Below are 23,073 nucleotides of genomic sequence, written 5' to 3'. Positions count from 1 at the left end.
GGATCTTTTCCAATGTTTCTTGGTTGTATTTTGCTGTTTGTTTGATCATTTTCCCAATCTTTTACCGGGTTGCTGGTTTTTCACCTGTTGATCTATAGCTCTTCCTCTATTAGGCATGTTAACTCTGTCCATTATATATGTTGCAAGATTGCTGTGAACAGCTTATGGTATTTTTGCCATACGGAATTAAAGAAATTTTACATAATCAAATCTGTTGATCTTTTTTCTTTATGTTTTTGTTTTTTATCTTTAAAATTTTTTTTTTAATTTTTATTTATTTATGATAGTTAGAGAGAGAGAGAGGCAGAGACACAGGCAGAGGGAGAAGCAGGCTCCATGCACCGGGAACCCGATGTGGGATTCGATCCCGGGTCTCCAGGATCGTGCCCTGGGCCAAAGGCAGGCGCCAAACTGCTGCGCCACCCAGGGATCCCTTGGTTTTTATCTTTTATCTTTTTTTAAAAAATCTTTTATCTTATACAGGCCTTTTCCACTGCCAAATTTTACTTTAGAATCTGCATAAGCTTTGGTATGTTTTATTGGAAATGTTTTTTTGAAAAATATTTCATTGGGTATAAAATTCTAGGTTGATAGTCTTTCCTTTTTTACTTTAAAGATGTAGTATGACCATGTTCTGGTTTGCACAGTTTCTCAATAGACGATGTCATTACTATCTTTGCTTCTTTTAATAAAATGACCATTTCTTAGGGGGGACTTCTTTTAAGAATTTCACTTTATCATTCTTCAGCAATTTGATATAATGTGCCTGGGTGTGGTTTTCTTCATGCTTCTTCTACTTGAGATTGATCAAGCTTCTTTGATATGTGTGTTTAAAGTTCTCATCAAATTCAGAAAATTATCAACCATTATTTAGTCTAATTCTAACATCTATGTCAGTGCTGGATCAGTTTCCAGTAAGTGATTATTTATACTCCTTATCATGTTCATCTTTTCCTGCTTCTTTGCATGGCGATAATCCTTAAATGTCAGATATTGTGGATTTTATGCTGTGGGATGCTACAGATTTTTATATTCCTCTTTTCAAATTAATTATTAATTTTTTTATTTTTGTATTCTTTTTTTTTTTCTTTTCTTTTCTTTTTCTTCTTTTTTGAGAGACTGACTCTTGGATTCCATGCCCACCATGAAGCCAGACATAGGACTCAATCTTATGACCCTGAGATCATGACCTGATGTGAAATCAAGGGTTGGACGCTTAACTGACTAAGCCAGTATTATTATAGATATTCTTGAGCTATGTTCTTGGAGGCACTTTGATCCTGTCTGGTTTTGCTTTTATGACCAGTAGGTGGACTGAAGCAGTGCTTACATTGTCTAGGACTAATTATTTTCCACAATTTAAGGCAATTCCTTCCTGTATATCCACATGTTCCATGAATTATGAATTTTTCTAGTCTGGCTGGTGGGAAAAGGCACTATTTCCTTTAATCCTTTAAGGATAGTTCTTGTAGTATAAGACCTAAAATTGGGCAGCCTGGGTGGCTCAGCAGTTTAGGCGCTGCCTTCAGCCCAGGGCCTGATCCTGGAGATCTGGGATCGGGTCCCGCATTGAGCTCCTTGCGAGGAGCCTGCTTCTCTCTCTGCCTGTGTCTCTGCCTCTCTCTCTCTCTCATTAATAATAATAATAAAAAAGACCTAAAATTAAGGTTCAGCATTATGTGTTGCCTCAGCATCTCAGGAAAATCAGGAAGGCCTCAAATGGTCTAACAACACACTCTCTTCCTGGCTCTGCTTTCAGGATAAGAGTCCCGAGTTGAATAACCCTCTTTATCAATGGGCACCAGAAACAGTTCCTGCTTATCACTGAGTAGTGGAATTCAATTTCCTGCCAGGCTGTGGGATTATTCAAACAAGCCAATCACATCAGGGACCAGGAACCAGGGAGTGCTTGCACTCTTGAGACTACAAAGCCTGCCTCCCACAGCCCTTGGTTGCTCCCTCCGTTCCAGCATGCAATCCCCATAAGGCCCTGCAAGATGTCTTGATCTACAAGGCTAAGAATGTAAGTGACTAAAAAACTGCTGTAAATTTCATTTGTCCAGTATTGGATGTTGTGTGTTTGGCCACTCCCCATAGCCGTAGGGTGGGAATCCATCCATCACCAAGGTGGCAAAGAGGGGAACAAACCAGTTCTTTCCCTAAACTTGGGTAATGTCCTTGTATGCATGTGATCCCCACTCTGAAAAATACTCAAGGGGTGCTTTCTGCAGATATTTGAGGTTCCCTCTGTGCATGTAGTTCTTTTCTCTTTGTAGTATGTCTTATGAACTCTCACTACCTCAATTTTCTTGGACTCAGTTCTGTTTGCTCAACTTAGTCTGCTGGTGTCCACCTGGGTCCCCTTTCTAGCACTATAGACTGAAACTCTCAGTAGCCTAGAGCTCACATGGTTTCCCCATGTATCAGGGATCACTGACCTTTACTGCCTGAGCCTCATGTCTTGAAAACTATTGTTTTATATATTTTGTCTCTGTCTTTTGGTTGTTTTAGGAGGGAAGGCAAATATTGTAGTTCTGTTACTGGAGGTTCCTCCCTTTATTTTTTAAAACATTTTTTTCTTTCCTGACTTCCTTTTCTGGGACTCCAATTACAAGTATGTTAAATAGCCTGATGTCATCTCACAGCTCACTGAGGCTCTGTTCATTTTATTTTTAAGGCTTTTATTTTTCTTACTTTATTATGGATAGTTTCTATCACTATGTTTACTCTCATTGTTCAACTTTCTTCCACTGTATGCAATCTGCTGTTAATCCCATCCAATGGAATTTTAACATCAGATAATGTATTTTTTATCTCTAGAAGTTTCATTTCCATCTTCATATTTTTCTCCTCATCAGGTCTGTGTTTTCCCCTACCTTTTTTTTCTTTTTTTAAAAAAAGATTTTATTTATTTATTCATGAGAGTCAGAGAGAGGCAGAGACATAGGCAGAGGGAGAAGCAGGCTCTTCACAGGGAGCCCAATGTGGGACTAGGATCATCCCCTGAGCTGAAGGCAGATGCTCAACCGTTGAGCCACCCAGGTGTCACATACTCTATCTTAAGCATATGGAATTTATTTATAATAACTGTTTTAGCATTCTTGCCTACTAATTCCATCATCTCTGTCATTTTTGCATCTGGTACCATGGGTTAATTTTTCTCCTGGTATGGATTCTATTTTCCTGCTTTTAAAATACCCAATAATATTTTATTGGATGTACAACACTGAATTTTACATTGCTGGGTTTTGGAATTTGTTGTTTTCCCTTAAAGAATGTTGTACTCTGTTCTAGCATGTTTTTATTTAGGCAAAGTTTGATCCCTTCAAGCTTGCTTTTAAATTTGTTAGTGTAGGTCAGGAGTAGCCTTTAGGGTAGAGCTAATACACCCCTACTACTAAGGCAGTATCTTCTGAGGAGTACTTAAATTCCTGCTTATTGTGAAGTCTTTCCATTCACAGAGAGCCTTGTGTGAGCTCTAGGAATTATTCAGCCTACTGCTTTGTGCAGATTCTTTCCCTGGCCCCAAGTGGCTTCTTCTGACATATGCAGAAATCTAAACTTAGCCAAAGACTTGAGGGGATCCCTTTTCAGTTTCTCTCTTTACAGTCCCTCTTCTCTGGGTCTCTGTCCCACAAATACAAGCCACCTAGGTCGTCCCTATCTCTATCTCCTCTACCCAGTGAGACCATTGGGCGCTCTCTTTGGTTTCTTCTTCCCTGTACTGCAGCCTGGAAACTACCTCTAGGCAGTTAGCTGGGGCAAGTGTGAGACTCATTTCATTTGTTTCTCTTCTCTCAGGGATCTTGGTCTTGGGCTGCCTGTTGTTCAGTGTCTGGTTTTCTAGTTGGTTAAGGTAAGAGTATAAATCTAATCCTGTTATTTCTTCATGGCCAGAAGCAGAAGTCCACTCTGCCATATTTCAAAAACATTACAAACTATCCAGATAATAAAGTATATCTAGTTCAGTAATTAAATTTCCTTAAACCTGGCTAAAAATAGCTAGGTTTTGCTTCTACCTAAGCTACACATAGTCTCTGAACTTCAGAAGTCTGTCATCTGATACAATATCCCGACAAATTTCAAACTGTCTTTGGATCTAAGACATATTATATACACGGTAAGAGCAAAGGAACAAGAGGAGTGGGTTTAAAGGTTTAAAAAGGCTTGGCTGACTTGAAATAAGGCAAAGTTTCTTGGGAAGGTCTTTGGCTAGATGGGGTTGCATACAGATGGGCATAAGTTTGTGCACCGTGTGTGCTGTGAATAAAGAAGCAGGCTTCATTTTATAGATGACAGAAGATAACATTAAAGTTGTAAATTTTTTAGATTTTTAAGGATAGGAACCTAAAGCAAATTGAAATCATGAAGTCAATTTTGAATTACAATTCATTTTTCCTATTAGTTTTCCTTCAAGAAGGTGAATTCCATCACATATGAAATTCCAAACTCACAAAACTGAATAATCCATTTAAAGGTTTTGTGGAAGAAACAAAATGGCTTTTTTAGATATCTCAAAGGCCAGGTTTATTGCACCTTGCAGAGCTAATACAGGCCTTCCTTCCGTTCAATACATTCCATACAAGGATACTCCGAGCCTTCAAAGTATTTACAGAGGTCTATACACAGCACTTTATCTTTATAATAATGCTGCAAGATAGTCAGGGTCAGAAATATGGTCTTCAGTTTGCAAACGAGGGCACAATTTATCTAGTGCGTGAAAGAGCTAGGCAGTATCACTCTAGTTTTCTTGACATCTTCAAAACTCACTAAAATTTAGCTCCTTTGACTTCATCTTTTTTAACATGGCAAGGTACAAACTTCATTGTGCTCATGATGTATTTGATACTGGTCAATCTAACAAGGGACATCATAAAGTTTGCTGAAAAGATGCATGCATGTGAAGGTATGTCACTATTAGAGAAGTCAGGCATATATGCTGTGAGGGGCAATAGCTTAGAGCTATATAACATAAACCATCTTACACTATAGACTAACCCAGGATTTTCATTAAAGCCTTGTCATCTAAACAAAAGGACAAAGAAGTTCAGAACATCAAAATAAGATTATTGTCCTAAGCAAGTGATACTGCTTTGACTATGCTACTTACAGAGCACAGGACTTTAATAGTTTTCAAACTACATTTTAAAAAGCAATTGTTTTAAAAAAAATAGAAAAGCAACTGTTTAACTGGAGAAAGAAGCCATGGCATTAGGAAGATATGTGTTGGCTCAGAATGGCAACAGCTCCAACATTACTCACAGTGTTCAGCCACATTTTCAGAGTTGACACCATATCCCTTTTAAGAGCTGATGGGCCATTCCTGCCCTGGCACACCAGATGGACAAGAGCCATTGTCTGGCACGTGAAGTGAAATGGAATATTCCAAGGTTATACTAGGCCAACAGACACTACAAGCTAAGTCATATGGTTATAAAGATAACACTAAATAAAGCTCTTTTAAAATAAACACAAATAAAAAATAGTCTGGATATTCTTTTCTTTCTTTTTTTAAAAAAACATTTCTCTGGGTGAAAGAAAGGAGAGGCTGGAAATACTGATAAAAGAGAAGAGACTGGCTAATAGGAAGAGGGAGAAAGGAGAAAGACTAACCAAGGATAGATATACCACAAAGCTCTGGCCTAAGAACATAAATATGTGCTGGTCCATTTCACTTTGCCATTAGCTCCAGCTCAGTGACTCTTATGGAGGATAAGGATACCCTGCAGACTTGAGGGAGGAGTCAAATCAGAGCCTGGCGTGAAGCTGGAGTTTGTACGTATGTACTCTGAAAAACACATACAGTTGATCAGTTATTCTTATATTACAAACCACAGGAAGTAAAGCACAAAAGAATCCCTGGGCTAATGCGGACAGGCCAAAGATGAGTAAGAAAGCATTTCAGGGTCACAAAGGCCGGGAAACAGTTATATATAAGAAATTCTAGTACCTATCTTTTTCAAAAAATGATGTGGGATTGTATTACTTCCTATATGACCTCTTGTGGTTCACTCTTTCTCTTAATTGCTTCTTCGATTGGAATTTGTGAAAGACGCAGTCTGTAGAAGGCAGTAATGAACAAGCTGATGTGAGAAAGTAAGCAAGATAACAGTGGTTCACACTACTTTGGCTATTTCTATATGCAGTCAGCAGGAAAAAAATCTAATGCTTCACCTGAAGAGTAGCACTATTCCTTCCAGTCTCCACACCTGGTCCCTGAAGACATTAGACAACTACTAACAAAATACAGAATAGTTTCATTAACCATTTCTCTGTACATAAAGATTCTTTAAAAGTCAGTGTGATCACAGAAGGAGCTCCTCAGTGCTGCATGGGTGGTGTCAGTGGTCTCAGAAGGTGGTATACTCCATGAAAGGTCACCTGAAAAAGGGAATGTGACAGCCACGTGGGGAATCGTACCAAGACAGAAAGGAGATCAGAGCACCAGGGCCTTTAGACTGAGGGACCTTCTGAGTACACAACAGGCAGTCGACATCCTCTATAGTGTTTTATGCTGTTACCACTTTTTAAGAATATATTCACTTTTAAAACTTACATAAAGTCCATGCTATGTCATTTATAAACCAGGCACAGGTGTTACTGATAATAAATATTAAAATACTTTGATTTACCAATAACAAACCTATTGTATTAACAAACCACCACATTATAGATATGGACTAAATGAAGACAGAAGTCTAAATTGCAAAATTAATTAACCAACAAAGAAATAGCATTTAGTTTCAAAAGTGGCATATAGTGAGGATCTAAGAGAATTACAAGAACCATATCAGCTATTTAATAATCTCATCACTTTTTACATATTTTAAGTGATAGAAAAGACACCTGTGGCAAATGCCTACCTGGGAGTAACACCTGAAACCTTTCTGTTTGTGTGGAGAGCAAGAGACTACAGAACAGCTGGACAACAAGCACAGGAAAAATAAGTCTTGTCATTGGAACTAAACTGCTTAGCAAAGCTTGACACAATTATGTCTCTCCTGATAGAAGCTATAAATAAACCCAAATAATAATAGAATGCTATGGTCAAAAAAAAAAAAAAAAAGTGACTGGAAGGAAAGAGGACTAATTTTAAAGAGTGACAAACTTACTACTGGTCCTAAACTGTAAACAATGAAAGGAAAAAAAACCCACTGGGAGAGATTATTTAGGGGACTATGAAAGACTTTTGACCTGAAATACACAATTTTTGCAAAGTTCTTTCCCTATCTTAAAAAAAAAAAACCTTTTTATTCTAGAATGAGAAAAATTAATCTTTTAAGCCCCCTTTCACCACTGTAATCTTTCTAATCTTTTAACGATCTTCATTTAAGAAATAATAAAGAAAAAGTTAATTAAAAACTGGGCAAAATGTTTTTGACTCTTCAGAAATACCTCAAGTAAGGAAAAGAAAGTCTTGAATCACTCCTTGGGTAAACACATCTGAGTGAAAGACACATTCCCATGTGAGGAAAGGATGGTGTCTGTTTATGCCAAAAGTCTGCTTCACTTTTCAATTTATTTGTGCTTTCAGAGCCTTCCATTGACAACGACAGAAGAAACATGTAGCTTTAACAGCTCTGCCCAATCCCCTAAACAGCATCAGATGCCAAAGACCCGAAGATACTTCATGGGATAAAAACACCTCTAATACAATTTGCAGTATTTTAAACTAAGAAAGACACTCATTAATTGATTTTAGTGGAGGAAGAGGGCAGTTTTGGGAGAAGGCAGAAATTGGTAAGTACTGATCTACACCACCCATTTTCTTATTAGTGCTTCTCTAAACAAAAAAGAGATCATTGGTGATTTCTAAAAAGGAAAACCCCAAAGTGACATTTTCTGAAAAGTAAATTGAAGAGAACTTTCATCATAAATTAATATATACAGCAGCTTTATAATGAGATCAACTTCCAAACCAATAAATTAGAGGTTATTGTTGCAGGGACAGCAAGAGACTTTATAACAGAAAACTTGCAGCAACGGCTAATCCCCATGTCTAGATTTATATTAATTAAGGAGCAATCCATATGCATAGGGAAACACTAAATAGAAGCAGGTCAAAGCCAGGGCTAAACATTGAGGTCAGTGTGTCTAAATTTACACAAAGATTATAATGAGACAAACTTAACTGACAAATATACTCTGCTGAGTCCCATCAAATTCGAGTTTGTAGAGCAAAGAGCCTTAAATGAAAATTAAATACTTATCTTTAAAGGATAGTTGATTTAAGAGAAATTTAATAAGCATGTATTATTTTTATGAGAAAAAACTGAAGATACTTTCATTTTGAAAAAAAGAAAACCCGATACCGAGACATATTCAAGGAGTACATCTAGACCCTTTTTTTTAACCTTTAAGATATCCTTGTGCCACCATGAAAACTATGAATATGCAACATAGCCAGAGTTCCCCAAATGTAACTCCCAAAGGAGCTTAAATCAATGGCTCCTTTGTCTAGTATGATAACTGCAACTTTAAATCACCTTTCCAGAGAATTAAACAAGCAAATGAAAACCTCCCCCCGCAACAAGTAACCTTTCACTTAAAAATTTTCACCAAATTGGACACAGATTATTTTGAACTCAGATGTGATGAACTCAAAGCTATCCACAATATTCTGAGTGTGAATCTACTGAAAGGATGCATTTTCTGTAGGAATGGAACCATTCTGAATAAGGCTAATGTTAAGCTACACCAGCCCTATCAGCCCCTTGCCTATATAAAACTGTAGACATTCCTCAGGTAGATGAATCCTCCTAGAGAGGAGCAGGAGTGGCTGGTGATCTTATGTGCCTTTTTCCCCAGTGTAGCAGGGTTATTTACTATTCATGCACTGTAGCTGAGCGATCTTTTCTAAAGCTCGTCTTATAAAAATCTAATGCTGGTACTCAAAGCTAGATAAACTATAAACATCTCCTCTAGGTCTCCATTAGTCCTAACTTCCCCCTATGTATTTGAATTAGACTGTGTATGAACATGTTTCCATCACTAGAGCCAGTCTAGACAGAAAGTCAGTCACTGGAGTATGCATGTGGCCACAATGCTCTGTATAAAAGGTTATGCAACTCACCAGTGCAAGCAGTTGCCCTATAAGGTACTACCCATACCTGCTGACAGGCACACAGTTAGATAGGTTTTTGTAACTTGCCCTCAGCACTTGAATATTACAAAAAAATATGACTTATTTGGGGAAATGCTCTCAGAGGGATGGCAGCACTGAATTAGGGGGAAAATACCCTTCTATTTTCAAGAAAAGATAAATTGGGATGTTTATTATTCAAGCTTTTAAGTGCTTTATTTGGCAATAGGTTTCTCCATAGGATATTCTTAAACAGGAGGTTTTTAAAATATATCTAAAACATTTTGATTTATGATTTTTTTCCCAGGAACACCATGAGTTGTGGAAATATGCCTATAGCTTAAAGAACTCCTATATTGCTTATTACACAAATTCCACACCAATAGAACGTGACCAAAAATTCAACACCCACAAGAAGCAATAAGCTTCAGGATCTCTTATAGGACAACTATAAGGAGTAGGAAAAAAGAAAGAAGTTATTGCTATTGTGTACACTACTAATTAGTCTGACATGTCAGAAGCATCTTCTTTTTTAAGTAAGAATTATTGTGAGTGTTGTTACTGGAAGCACCTTGCCCCAAACCAGATACTAAAATGGAAGGCTTTTAGAAAGTAAGGAAATATAAAGATAGCTGCTTGGTAATTAAGGGTCTCAGACTCAGACAATTAGTAGGGTTATATTAATTCTTTATATTTCCACAATTATAATATTTCTCCCAAAACATGACCTTTAATATCCAAATTAAAAAGGCAACATATTATTCAATCATCCAGATCTTTTGTCCACACAAGTAAATCTCTGGACAATTAGAGGATTTTTATTATTTTGTTTCAGAACTCTCAAATTCCGTATTAAAACAGTATATTGTTATGATTTAAAATATACCTTATTTGCATGTGTTGTTTAAATAATTTACCTTCATTTCTTCTAAAAAGAATACTGACTACCAGTTTGCTACTTTCCACAGCGACACATATGGCACCATAATTCTAATGCAGTGACCTATTCTGAAGTTTACTGTATTATATCTTTTAAAAAGGGTTGTTGGGATCCCTGGGTGGCGCAGCGGTTTAGTGCCTGCCTTTGGCCCAGGGCGCGATCCTGGAGACCCGGGATCGAATCCCACGTCGGGCTCCCGGTGCATGGAGCCTGCTTCTCACTCTGCCTGTGTCTCTGCCTCTCTCTATCTCTCTCTGTGACTATCATAAATAAATAAAAATTAAAAAATAAATAAATAAAAGGGTTGTCATGAAAGTTAATAGTGTGAAGCACATCATTTAAGAATATTTAGCCTGTCTGAAAAAAGTCCTTGATAACCTATAAAAACACTCAAACCTTAAATAAAGATAAGTTTTGAAGCTGAGTAAGGAATACATTAAGGTTCATTATAACCATTTTCTCTATTTTATGAATGTGAAAATCCCACTTCTTCCCTATCTTTGGTAAAGTAGAGTCTAAAGCCATCTAGTTTAAACACTTTACTAGTATTTCCTACATGTGCTTAAACATAATTAGGTCTTCATTTACTTAAAATCTCCTACAATTCATTTAAAAATTACTAATTTGGTTGACATCCTAATTATACCAAACTAATGAGTTTTAGTGCTGTTACAGTACACACCAATCAGAATCCTACAAAGGATGAGTGGACAACTATATAGTAGTAAAAAACAAACAAAACAAAACCAGAAAATATATTATTCTCCCAGGAATTCATCTTCCTGCTTTAAGAATGTTTGTAACATAGCTATTACTTGGTTCAGAGCTATTTCCTGGATCAGAGGTAAGGAAACCAGTGAGAAAAATAAACATAAGCATGATAAATACAAGGTTGTGTTTTCTTCTTTACCAAAACAGAGCAATTTCTCCAGTGGCTCTTTTCTTTAAAGGAGATGTGAAGGTAAAACTTTTACAGGCATATTTTGAATGTGACTCATATATCAGCAAGTAAGGTATAGTTTTTACCATCTTTAAAAGAATCAAATTACCAAGGAGATAGATGTACTTAAGAAAGTAAAGTTTTTGTAGATCAGCATTTTTGGACAATGATATATAAAAAAATAATAAACAGCTAATATTCTTTTTAACCTAGGCAAACTGGATGTTCAGGAAAGATATCAAACTGATTGTTATACTAAATAAAGACTTACCTACACAAAGCAGAAATATCAAGGGTTTAATTAGGATACCTGCTTTGTCATGCAATCATCTCTCCCCTCTATACTGAAGCTACCAATCCTTTCCTGGCAACTCTGACTCTACTTCTTTTTACTTGTTTCACTACCTGGCAATCTAAATTCTAAACTCATGATCAGATAATTTTAGCTTTCTTTTCTCATTCTGTGTTTTCTAGAAAATCATACTTTGATAAAGTCCATAAAACTGGATCTTTTAGTGTATTATATTATTATATAGTAGTATCTCTTGTAAAATAACTAGAGTTCCTTTTACAGAATGACATGGTAGGGAAACACATTTTATAAATATATAAGTAACCAGAATCCATACTTAAAAATTTCATTCATTCATTCATTTCAGATAGAAAGAGAGGGGCCCATTAGCAAACAGGGGAAGGGGCAGAGGGGGCAGAGGGACAAGCAGACTCTGCACTGACCTCGGAGCCTAATTGTGGGCTTCATCCCATGAACCTGAGATCATGCCCTTAGCTGAAATGCTGAATTCAAGTGTCAGATGCTCAACTGACTGAGCCACTGGTACTTTTTTATTTTTTTATTCACGAGAGACAGAGAGAGAGATAGAGAGAGAGGCAGAGACCCAGGCAGAGGGAGAAGCAGGCTCCATGCAGGGAGCCTGATGTAGGACTCGATCCAGGTCTCCAGGATCATGCCCTGGGCTGAAGGCGGCGCTAAACCGCTGAGCCACCCGGGCTGCCCACCCCCCCTTTTTTTAAACCAAATGTATAATGGTACAGAATCACTTCTGTGAAACTTCTTTAATTCATAAAACATATGAATCCATATTTCCAAACAGATCTGAGGAAGCTGATGGGACCTGTGGTGCAAGAGGGGGCAGTGTGCCAGAATTCTACAGATAATACTGAGTTAGAACCCAAAGTCCTTTATACATTTTTTTGGACTTTACTTACTCTCCTGGTTTTTAAAATACGAGGTAGATTGACAACCTACATATAAGTATAGCTTTCCTTTACATAAGGTGTCAGAGAAGTTAAATGACTATGAATTATAGCCTATCTATATCCACTTTTGGAAGCACTGATTAGAATGACTTCTGGAATTTATCATTGTGACATTTTAGAAGAAAGCCAATTCTTCACAAAGAAAACAGCTTGAAGTTAGATATATGTTGTACCATATATTTTTACTTCCTAATTTTCTCACTTTTAAAAATGTCATAGGCATTAGGAGAAACCTTATGTCTATGTTCCCATATTTAATGTCTTTAAAAAAAAAAGAATTTTGCATTCCTGCTAAGACCTGACATCAACAATAGTCCACAATAAACAGGTAAACTTATTGTTTTCACAGCTTTATCTAAATTTCAGTTAAAGAAACTGTTCGTTGCTAGTTCTCAAGTATAGCTGAGTAGGATGTGTAGAAGCCAGGTTCACGCTACTATTAGTAGGCAGCAGGATCCTCTTAAAAATACATTTATTGGGATGCCTGGGTGGCTCAGTGGTTGAGTGTCTGCCTTTGGCTCAGGCTGTGATCCCAGGGTCCTGGGTTCAAGTCCTGCATCGGGCTCCCACAGGGAGCCTGCTTCTCCCTCTGCCTAGGTCTCTGCCTCTCTCTCTGTGTCTCTCATGAATAAATAAAATCTTAAAAAAATCCATTTATGTACCTTTCATCAGTCTAATAACTCACAGACTTAGTGTAAATAATTTACACAAATACACCTATGTTGAAATAATTAATTCTACTTTCTGGTCCCCATCCCCCTAGCAGTCACCAGCAATTATAAAATTTTCATGTTCAGTAACACAATTTATTATACAATCACAACTAGGTCAAAGACAAGCAATTAATAACAATCAAAGTTAGGTATCTGAGATAATTTATGGATAAGGATTGTATCAGCTGTTTAAAAAATGGGTCATAAGTGATCTGAAACAAATGGCTGTGATGGAGACTGAGGAAGAAGCCATTCTCCAACCTTTTCCAGAATACTATAAAAGACTGGGAGCAAATTCTTCTTTCCATTTGCTCAGTCCATTTGAGAAGAATAAAGCTCTTACCAATAAAACTGCAGCTGTGCTCACCCTCAGCTTAATCAATGTGTAAGGCTGAGGGTTAGTTAGCTGCCATTCTTGGTCCTATTTGTTGTTCTAATAAAGATATGCATAAATCTAAGAATGGGAGTAACCAATACTTGTTTTTTATTTGGAAGGTGTTGGGAAGCAGGAGGAAGAGCTCATCCATCTTGGAGTGTTGATGTTCGTGAGTATGCTCAGAGCATTTTCATTTGACCTGGCCTGTGTAGTTCTGCCTGTTTGTGAAGGGTGGCCAATAAAGACTTCATGGTTGTATGAATGCAGGACCTTGATGGCCCAGGCTGAACCACAAGGCAGCTTTTAGTCTGAAGGCAGATGATAGGGGAATGAAATATACAGGGTGAGGGTCAGAGCCCAAATGACTCCCTCACAGAACAAAAGAACCAAGTCGGGATGCCTGGATGGCTTAGCGGTTGAGTGTTGGCCTTCAGCTCAGGGCGTGATCCCGGTGCCCGGGATCGAGTCCTGCATCAGGCTTCCTGAGAGGAGCCTGCTTCTCCCTCTGCCTATGTTATGTCTCTGCCTCTCTCTCTCTCTGTCTCTCATGAATAAACAAAATCTTTAAAAAAAACAAGAGTCAAATTACACACCTTTTACAGATTACACTGCTGCTCATCTTTGGCAGTTAAAAAGAAATCCTTATTATGAAAAATTTCAAACATATTCAAATGTAGACTAGTATAATAAAACTCCCCAATGTACCCCTCACCCATCATTCAACAATTATAATGGTCAATTTCCTATCTTCCACATCCCTATCTACTTCCAACCTTTCTGGATTATTTTGAAGCAAATTCTAAATATCAAAGAACTCTATTTGCAAATAGTTCCATTTTTCTAAAAGATAAGGACATGTAAAAAATTTATAATGAAAATTATTTTATTATATCAAAAAATTTCTGGCAATAACTCAATATCAAATGGTTAGTTTTAAAATTTCTAATTATCTCATAAAAGCCATATATTTGGGGGATAATTTTTTAATGATATAAGTTTATAACACTTTGATAGCAACAGCAATAGGGTAGAAAAGTAGAACTGAGATAAATAAAATAATGCCAGATGACATCTAGATTTAGGTACTTTTCAGAAAAAAAAAAGATTAGAAGTATTCTGAAAATTACTCTGTAAATAAAGCATCTGGTATAGAAAAACTGTTGAGCTGCTTGTTTTATCTCATAACTGTCAGTGTTTTCAGGATAGTTCATTTTGTCTGAGGCAAAATACCTGTTATTTTTAGGTCTAAAGATCATAAGATAAGCATATTTTATTTATTTTTATTTTTATTTTTTTAAATTTTATTTATTTATTCATGATAGAAATAGAGAGAGAGAGGCAGAGACACAGGCAGAGGGAGAAGCAGGCTCCATGCTGGGAGCCCAATGTGGGACTTGATCCCCGGACTCCAGGATCAGGCCCTGGGCCAAAGACAGGCCCTGAACCACTGAGCCACCCAGGGATCCCCGATAAGCATATTTTAAATAATAAACTTCAAATAAAGAATATGATAAACATCTAAGAGTTAAAAAAATAACCATAAAACAGCAAAAACAAACTTCAAAAGACAAAATCAAATAGAACAGAGCTTAAATTTTGTATATGCTTGAGAAGAGAGCACTGACAAATAACATTCCATGAAAAATGGAAATATGATTAGTACTCTAAACTTTAGCAATTCATGGATTAAATCATGTTCACCAAGGAGGATGAGGGATGCCTGGGTGGCTCAGTGGTTGAGCAGCAGGATTCAGCTCAGGGAGTGATCCTGGAGACCCAGGATCGAGTCCCACATTGGGCTCCCTGCATGGAGCCTGCTTCTCCCTCTGCCTGTGTCTCTGCCTCTCTCTCTGTGTTTCTCACGAATAAATAAATAAAATCTTAAAAAAAAAAAAAAAAAAAAGGAGGATGAAACTCCAAAAGCCTGGAAGGTTGGTCCTGGCCTTTTGAGCTTATCATCCTCTACTTTGTTCCTCAAACAGGGTGACACAGCCAAACTCTGGCAGTCAGGTGATATCTGACAAATAAGAGTGCTCTGGCAGGCTCATCAATAAACATCACTGTGAAGTGTGAACAGCCCTATAAAGGTCAGCAGTTAGACCCACCTAGACTGCTGCACTGGGAACAGCATGACAATCACCTGTGCACCCATTAACCAGCTGGTAACTGTTGGACATTTTGTCACTGGAGAAATAATCCTTCCTAGGAAATAATACAATAGGGACTACTAATTCAAGGTTAGGCTTTTTTCCAGGGTTTAAATCCAAGAGTGTCAGTGCTGAGGTGGTGGTATTTAGAGATTATTCAATACTCTCTTCTCTCAATTAAATTCATCTGAGTAGGTATTTATCAGCCATTGAATGTATGTCCATTTGGGGTCCTAAATACTCTGGGAAATGACATCAACAACAGTTCATGACTGTTTACAAAGGGCTTGCACATATACCTCATAGGAATGCTGTGATTTACGTAGGGCTGACGGTTATCTCTGATAAGAAACTGAATCTGAGGAAAGATAAGTGACCAGTATGAGTCACAGAACTAATTAACAGTGGAGCTGGTATTAAAATCTGTAACTGCCAACTATAAAGACCATGAAGTAGGATGTATAACCCTACCCTCAAACATTTAACATTTATTTCTGAATAGACCAAAATTCTTAAAACAGACAAACGTAAATTATAAATATGAAGATTGAATAAAAAATCACTATATGTAGGGAGAAGAGTGAGTAAACATTTTTAAAATTGGTTAAATTTATATTCTTAGGCAAAGCCTGCTTCGGAACTGATAGTATTTCTGGTGTTAAAACAGCTTTATAGATTCAGTATAGGATAATCTTATTTATTTGTATTCTATCAAACTTATATTTTTGATAATTTGAAGATACATTAGATTGAAGTTTAAAGTTAAAACTGGGAGAAAAAAATCTGCAGATTGGATGTGACCCAGAAAAGAACGTGAAGTAAATCCATTAAACAAAGGAATGGATATTCTGACTTGTTTAAGATAAATAACTCTTTTTCAAGACTCTAGAAGTGTGATGTGATGTGCCATATAGATATATATCATGTGCCAATTAGGAAACATTTTTATACGTCCTAAAGAATAAACATTAGTTTGTTACCATATATTTTACAAACAATATTCTATTCTTTTATCAGATGGGCTACATCAAATTGATAAAACTTTAGGTTTAATCTTTAGGCTTATTCTTTATTTTTTCTTTATCCTTTAGGCTTATTCTTACCATTAATAGGATATTTTTAAAATCTATTTATTTCATGTATGTGATTTTGCTTTAGCCAGGGATGATTTTTATTTTTGTTGTTTTGCAGAATGTATCTGTAGTTTTCTGAGACACTGGCAAAAGAAAACTCTAATTTACTAAACAGGAATTGTTTTGATTGCTGAGAGAAGGCTTTGGTGGGATGAATGTATTAAGCAGAGATTACCTGTACAGAGAACAGCTTCCCTCATATGAGCTGATTCAGAGTGACAGGCCCATTTCAGCTGACTGGGAGACCAAGCAGGCCTAGATATCACTGGGATAAGGAATGGCTCTCAGCACAGAGCTTCTTCTCTAAGTATAAAATTATACTTTATTCCAAGTGTAAGAAGTGAGGATATTCATCTAGTGCTCAAAAGTGCCTTATAAATGGTATTGTCTCAAAAGTTTCTTTCTTTTCTCCCTCTAGTTTTATTGAGATATATTTCACATAAAACACTAAGTTTAAGGTGTACAGTATGATGACCTCATGCCAAAAGTTTCTTGAGTAAGGGATTGACTTCCCAAAATAAATTTTCTCTTAAAATACCACTCCCCTCTAAATTTCAGCAACCCCCAGAGGTACTCTTTTGGGAGTGAGGAGGCAGATGCAGTTCCATGTTCCATTATTTCCAGAAGAACCACTTGATGTAGGCCTTATATCACACAAAAAGTGTTTTTTAATGACATTACCTCCAAATAAGTTATACATAGTCATACAAATGGGACTGAAATAGGAATAACGAGATAGAAAGAACACAGTATTTGTCATTCAGTTTTAGATTAGTACAGCATTACTGAAATTCACTACTATTTGGGGGTAAAAGTATGAAATAATTTAAAAAACATTTTATAGTGATCTTACACAATTATATTTTATTTTCCTTTTGGTAGAAGTATTTTTATATGTCCTTATTTTAAAAAATTTCTATTAAACAATAAGTAACGTACAAAAGTCAAACAGATTATAATTTCTTTATGTTTTATAGACCAGCCAGGATCCTAAGAGAGACCCTGATTCCCCTTTGTCATTTCTCTCTTGTCTAAAACTTCACCTTCTAGTGAGTTTATTCCTGAAGGTGGAAGACAGAACTTCATCTTCAATACTAATTAAATACTCAAAGAAGAATTTCTCATTGAAAAAAAAAAATCAATGAAAACTCTGTAGCTACCTTTGGATTTTTGTAATTTCCAAAATAAACCCAAATATGTAAAAAACTGGCAGTGGGTTTGTCTTCTGGTTAAGAGAATCTGGTCAAAGACACATAATCACACATTTAGTATAACACAGAAAATAAGAACTTTGAGCATAAAGCACCCTAGCAAGCCACAAAGGCTTGGCTATAAACTCTCTTTAGTTTTCCTAGAAAGTTATAGTTCCTAGTTGACAACCATTCAGCTTTTTTGTTCTATTAGCTTGAAAGGACGCATGGTTATTAAAATGCCAACAAGGTCACGTCTGTGTGGTGCTGCTGGTTGTTATCAGATTTTAATAGCCCACATTTCTCAAATTAACATCTTCTGTAGGCATCTAATTAAAGATTAAGCTATTCAATTTGAATTTTTATTATTATTTGGCAGCAGAATATAATGCATTCTTTAAATGCACTTCCCTATCCAAAATGATTTTTCATTAATTTTTATCACACTATGCTCTTTCCTTCTTGGCAAATAATAGACCTTAAAAAAGACTAATGAGAAAACCCAATTTAAAACAAAAGCAGTTACATACTATGGAAATTTAAAATCAATAATAATAATAGTTATAATAGTAGTGGTGGTGGTGGTGGTGGTGGTAGTAAACAATTCACTAAGGTCTGACATTTAAGTCTTGAATAGACTTATTCAAGAATTCAATATTGGACTTAAAGTCTCTTACCAGGGTTGCAATCTGTAAGAAGTGAGCAGATGGAGAGGAGAACTTTAGAAATGGTTAGGGCTGGACTCCAGTTGTCCTTTAGGATATCCAGACAGATGACACCCTGGCTGTTAATATTACAGTGATAGATTCTTGTTCGGAAGGTAACCTAGAAGAAAATGTAAAGTTGTTATAAATAGATATACTTTTTATTAGACAAAATATTCCAAGGGTCACTGGTTGAACCATATACTTAAATTTCTCCTCAGGCACATAAGAAGAATCAATAAACAAAATCATTATTTTAGAACTTGAACCATTCTGGCACAGAGAACTAAACCCCAATAGCAAAATCATGTCCTTTTGCTTTTGATGAAGAGTCCTATCACTTAACTAATGTTCTGGGGACTGAATTTGCTCTTAGTGCAATTGTAGGAATGCTCATAAGGGAAAAACTAACTGTGATTTCTAAAAGCATTTGAAAGAAAAAAATTCAAAAAATAAAAATTTCAAAGGAAACTTGTTGGGAGTCCAATTGTTTTAAGGACTTGTATATTTTAAAGTTCAAAACAGCACTGGAATATTGTAAAAAGGACATAAATACTATTCTCTGTCACAGTTTGAAAACATGAATTAGGCATGTATGTAAATAATATACCTTAAGTTTATAAAGAAACTATACTAGTTACAATTTATGAATCCTTTCCTCCTTAAATTCTATATTTTGAATATAATATTAACATAGTCTACCTCTTCCCTATGATAGGTAGATTACCACTGCACTTTGTTTAGGTATAATTTTGAGATATGTTTATAACATTTTTAAAGAACTTCAATTAAAAAGTTAAGTCTAAATCAGTTTTATAACTCTGGTAAAATTCTGTTTTATAGAAGTTTTATGTAAATAATAATAAGATATTAATACTATTTATTAATAACATGTTTATAAGTATTCTCAACATTTAAGTTGAAATATACAAAAAAATCTTGTTTTTTTTTTTTTTAAATACCAGTCTTCTGGTATCTAAGTTCAAAATGGCTATGAACCAAAAAATATATGGCAGATATTTGTAGGTGTTGCCACCTAACCAGGGCACCCACTCAAACTCAATTTATTTAGTTTGCATAAAATCAAGACTCAGGACAGATCCAGTCTTCTACAATTATTGAACAACACAGTACCATTTTCAGGCTAGATGAGTATTCCTAATAAGACCTGTTCTTCTAGCCACATGCCAGACCTTATGGAGAACTTTAACATTTCTTCTATACACACTCCAAATACCTAAAAATGCTGAGGAAACTGTAACATTTAAAAAAATGCATAGCTGAATTTGCACAGAGATTTCCCAGAGGCCAGAACTGAAAACCAAGAATCGCACTAAGCACATGAGCTGACAGTGTAGCTGCCAGGGGTGGGACCTATGGAAGAGGGAATAGCTAGTCTTGATAAAATGGGGGCTTGGGATTTGACGCCTTCATGGAGAAAGGGGAAATCTTAGGTCTACATGTGGCAAGAGGTTGGAATTGAGAGGCTTTATATAAATTAGGCCACTTGAGCAGCTAGTCTTTTAGTAAATGGATGGACTTTTTTTTTTTTTTTTAAAGATTTTATTTATTCATGAGAGACAGAGGGGGAGAGAGAGAGAGAGAGAGAGAGAGAGAGAGAGAGGCAGAGTCACAGGCAGAGAGAGAAGCAGGCTCCATGCAGAGAGTCCGATGTGGGACTCAATCCTGGGACTCCAGGATCAGGCCCTGGGCTGAAGGCAGGCACTAAACCCCTGAGCTACCCAGGGATCCCAGTAAATGGATGGACTTGAAAAGAAAATGCCTTCTGGGAGAGATAGCAAAGACATGTGCTGGAGAAAGCCTATGCTCTGAAGTGAGGAGAAAAATGTTTCCTCTGAATTCTAAGTCGTGGGCATATGTACTATGAAAACACCAACTAAAAAAAAGAGCTTAAGTGGCTATATTACTATCAGATCAAATATATGTTTAAGGCAAAATGAATAAAGAAGATTGCTGCATTATGATAAAATGAACAACTCATCAGAAAAATGTAACAGTTCTGAAACTGTTGTACCTAATAAGATAGCCAAAAATATAAAAAGTGAAATTTAGCAAAATTATAGAGAAAATGACATGTCTACAATCAGAGGGACATCTTGCTGTAGTAACGGAAGTCATCCAGACCAAAATGTAGTAAGGATACTGAAAATAGGAACAACCAAATTAACAAAATCAAGGGATTGAATGAAAATGAAATTCCACACTTAACAAAGAATATACATTCTTTTCCATTCACATAAGAAACATATTTAAACTGATCACATACTAAGCCACAGAGGAAGCTTAAGATATTTCAAAGAATTATTAAGACCACAAAAATTCTCCATCAAATGTTTGGGAAACTGAAAAACACATTTTTCAAATAATTCTTGGATCAAAGGAAAAAAATTGGCTACATTTATAACTGAATGACAGTGAAATGTTTGGACTGCCAATACCAAACTTTGCAATTTGGTTAAAACAGTTATCATAAAGAAATCTACAGTTTCAAATACACAAATTAGAAAGGAGGAAAGGCATCTATTGAGTGCTTAAGGAAAAGAAAAGAATAACAGTAAATCCTATAAAAGCAGATAGAGACATGAGCAGAATTTAATGAAATAGAGAATACCTAACAATATTAAAATTCTGCAGAGAAATCAGTGTGTCTATTCCTTTAAGTGCTTACTAGATGGAAAGACAAAATATTTTTATGATCCAGTGTAAATGATGAGTGGCTTTTATATACAGTGTTTTAAAAACCTATCAGATACTGATTGGCTACTAGGAGCCAGTTAATCCTCAAAATAATTCAAAGAGGTATTGTACCTACTTTTAAAATGAAACTGTAACTCTGTGAGATGATGGATGTATGTGGTAATCATTTTGCAATACATACATACATATATCAAATCATTATGTTGTGCACCTAAAATAAATACAATGCTTTATGCCAATTATATCTTAATAACACAGCAGGAAAAAAATAAATGAAGTCACAGAGTGGTTAAAGAACTGGCATGTGGTTGCACAGTTGGCAAGTGGAGGAGCCAGAATTTGAACACAGCTTTGTTGACCCAAAACCTCATGCTCTCCTACTTAGCCTCAATGCCCCTCCCTCCTTTTTTACTTTTAATTTTGAGATTATTATACAGTCACACCATGTTGTAAGAATAATACTGACGGGTCACATATGTTTCTCATCCACTTTCCCCCAATGGCAACATCCTACATAACTGTAATGTATCATCACAGGAAACTCACACTGATACAGTCTGCTGACCTTTTCCATTTATCATCAGTTTTATATGCACTCATGTACACACGTGTTTCTATGCAATTTTATCACATGTATATCTGTTACCACAACCACAGCCAAGATACATAATAGTTCATTCACAAACATCCTTTATGCTACTATTTAACTGACACAGTCACCTTCCTATCTTCCTCTCTTAATTCTTGAAAACCACTACTCTTTGCCTCTGTGATTCTGTCATTTCAAGAATGTTACATAAATGGAATCATATAGAATGTAATTTTTGAAATCACCTCTTTTTACTTGCACATTGCCCTTGAGATTCATCTAAATTGTTGCACGTATCAATAGTTTGTTCTTTCTTATTGATAGGTAGTATTCCATGGTATGGATGTACCAGTTTGTTTAACCGTTTACCTACCGAATGGATTATTTCTAGTTTTTAGCTATCACAAATAAAGCTGCCATCAACATGTGTATGTTTGTGTGAACATAAGTTTTGCCTTCTCTGAGGTAGATGTCCAAGAATGCAATTGTGGGGTTGTATGATAAGTTCATACTTAGTTTTATAATTTTTATAATTTTTTATAATTTTTTCCAGAGCAGTTGCACCCTTTTATATTCCCACCAGCAGAGTGATCCAGTTTCTCTGCATCCTTGCCAGCATTTGGTGTAATATGATTTTAGCCATTCTGATTGGGTGTAGTGGTTGGTATTGCATTGTGGTTTTAATTTGCATTTTCCTAATTCCATACTTTTTCATGTGCTTATTTATTATCTGGATACCCTCTTTCTTAGGATGTTCATGCTCATCCATGTCTTTTGCCCATTTTCTAATTAGGTTGGTTTTACTGTTGATTCTCTATTTTAAGTGAAGATATTTCATTAAAAGTATAGTTGGATGAAAAATAAAGCATGAGTTTGCAAAGAATCTTGTGGATTTTTTGGACAGAGAATGCTTCACACTTGAATGTTTTGTAATACTGATTAAAGGATCTACTTTGCTGTTTGTTAACTTTTGTCCCAACAGGTATTCATATATAAACCACAGTGAAGGGCAGCCCAGGTGGCTCAACCCACAGCCACAGCCACAGCCGCCTTCAGCCCAGGGAGTGATCCTGGAGACCCAGGATTGAGTTCCACGTCTAGCTCCCTGCACAGAGCCTGCTTCTACCTCTGCCTATGCTCTGCCCGCTCTCTCTCTCTCTCTCTCTCTCTCTCTCTCTGTGTCTCTCATGAATAAATAAAAAAATCTTAAAAAAGAATAAACCACAGTGAATCAAACAGGTAGTTTGTTCCTATGTTTTAATG

At 36.1% G+C, this 23,073-nt stretch overlaps 1 protein-coding gene and 1 long non-coding RNA gene across 10 annotated transcripts in view; one reads left to right on the top strand and one right to left on the bottom strand.

Annotated features, from left to right (window-relative positions):
* Positions 1–23,073, bottom strand: part of UBE2E2 (ubiquitin conjugating enzyme E2 E2) — a 471,670-nt gene that overhangs the window by 28,069 nt on the left and 420,528 nt on the right. For all 9 annotated transcript variants that reach the window (XR_012015007.1, XM_072792955.1, XM_072792951.1 and 6 more), the window contains one exon: positions 18,477–18,624. Coding sequence is in view for 8 of the 9 variants with exons in the window: in XM_072792955.1 (XP_072649056.1) it covers positions 18,477–18,624 (148 nt within the window). In the remaining variant the exon portion in view is untranslated. The remainder of the gene's footprint in view (positions 1–18,476; positions 18,625–23,073) is intronic.
* Positions 1,854–23,046, top strand: LOC140614113 (uncharacterized). Its single transcript, XR_012015008.1, has 5 exons — positions 1,854–2,023; positions 3,802–3,856; positions 7,535–7,740; positions 13,449–13,498; positions 22,793–23,046. It is a non-coding gene; the product is annotated as an uncharacterized lncRNA (long non-coding RNA).

This window comes from Canis lupus, chromosome 22 (genome assembly GCF_048164855.1).
Source record: "Canis lupus baileyi chromosome 22, mCanLup2.hap1, whole genome shotgun sequence".
Lineage (NCBI taxonomy): Eukaryota > Metazoa > Chordata > Mammalia > Carnivora > Canidae > Canis > Canis lupus.
This window is presented reverse-complemented; position numbering and strand designations above follow the sequence as displayed.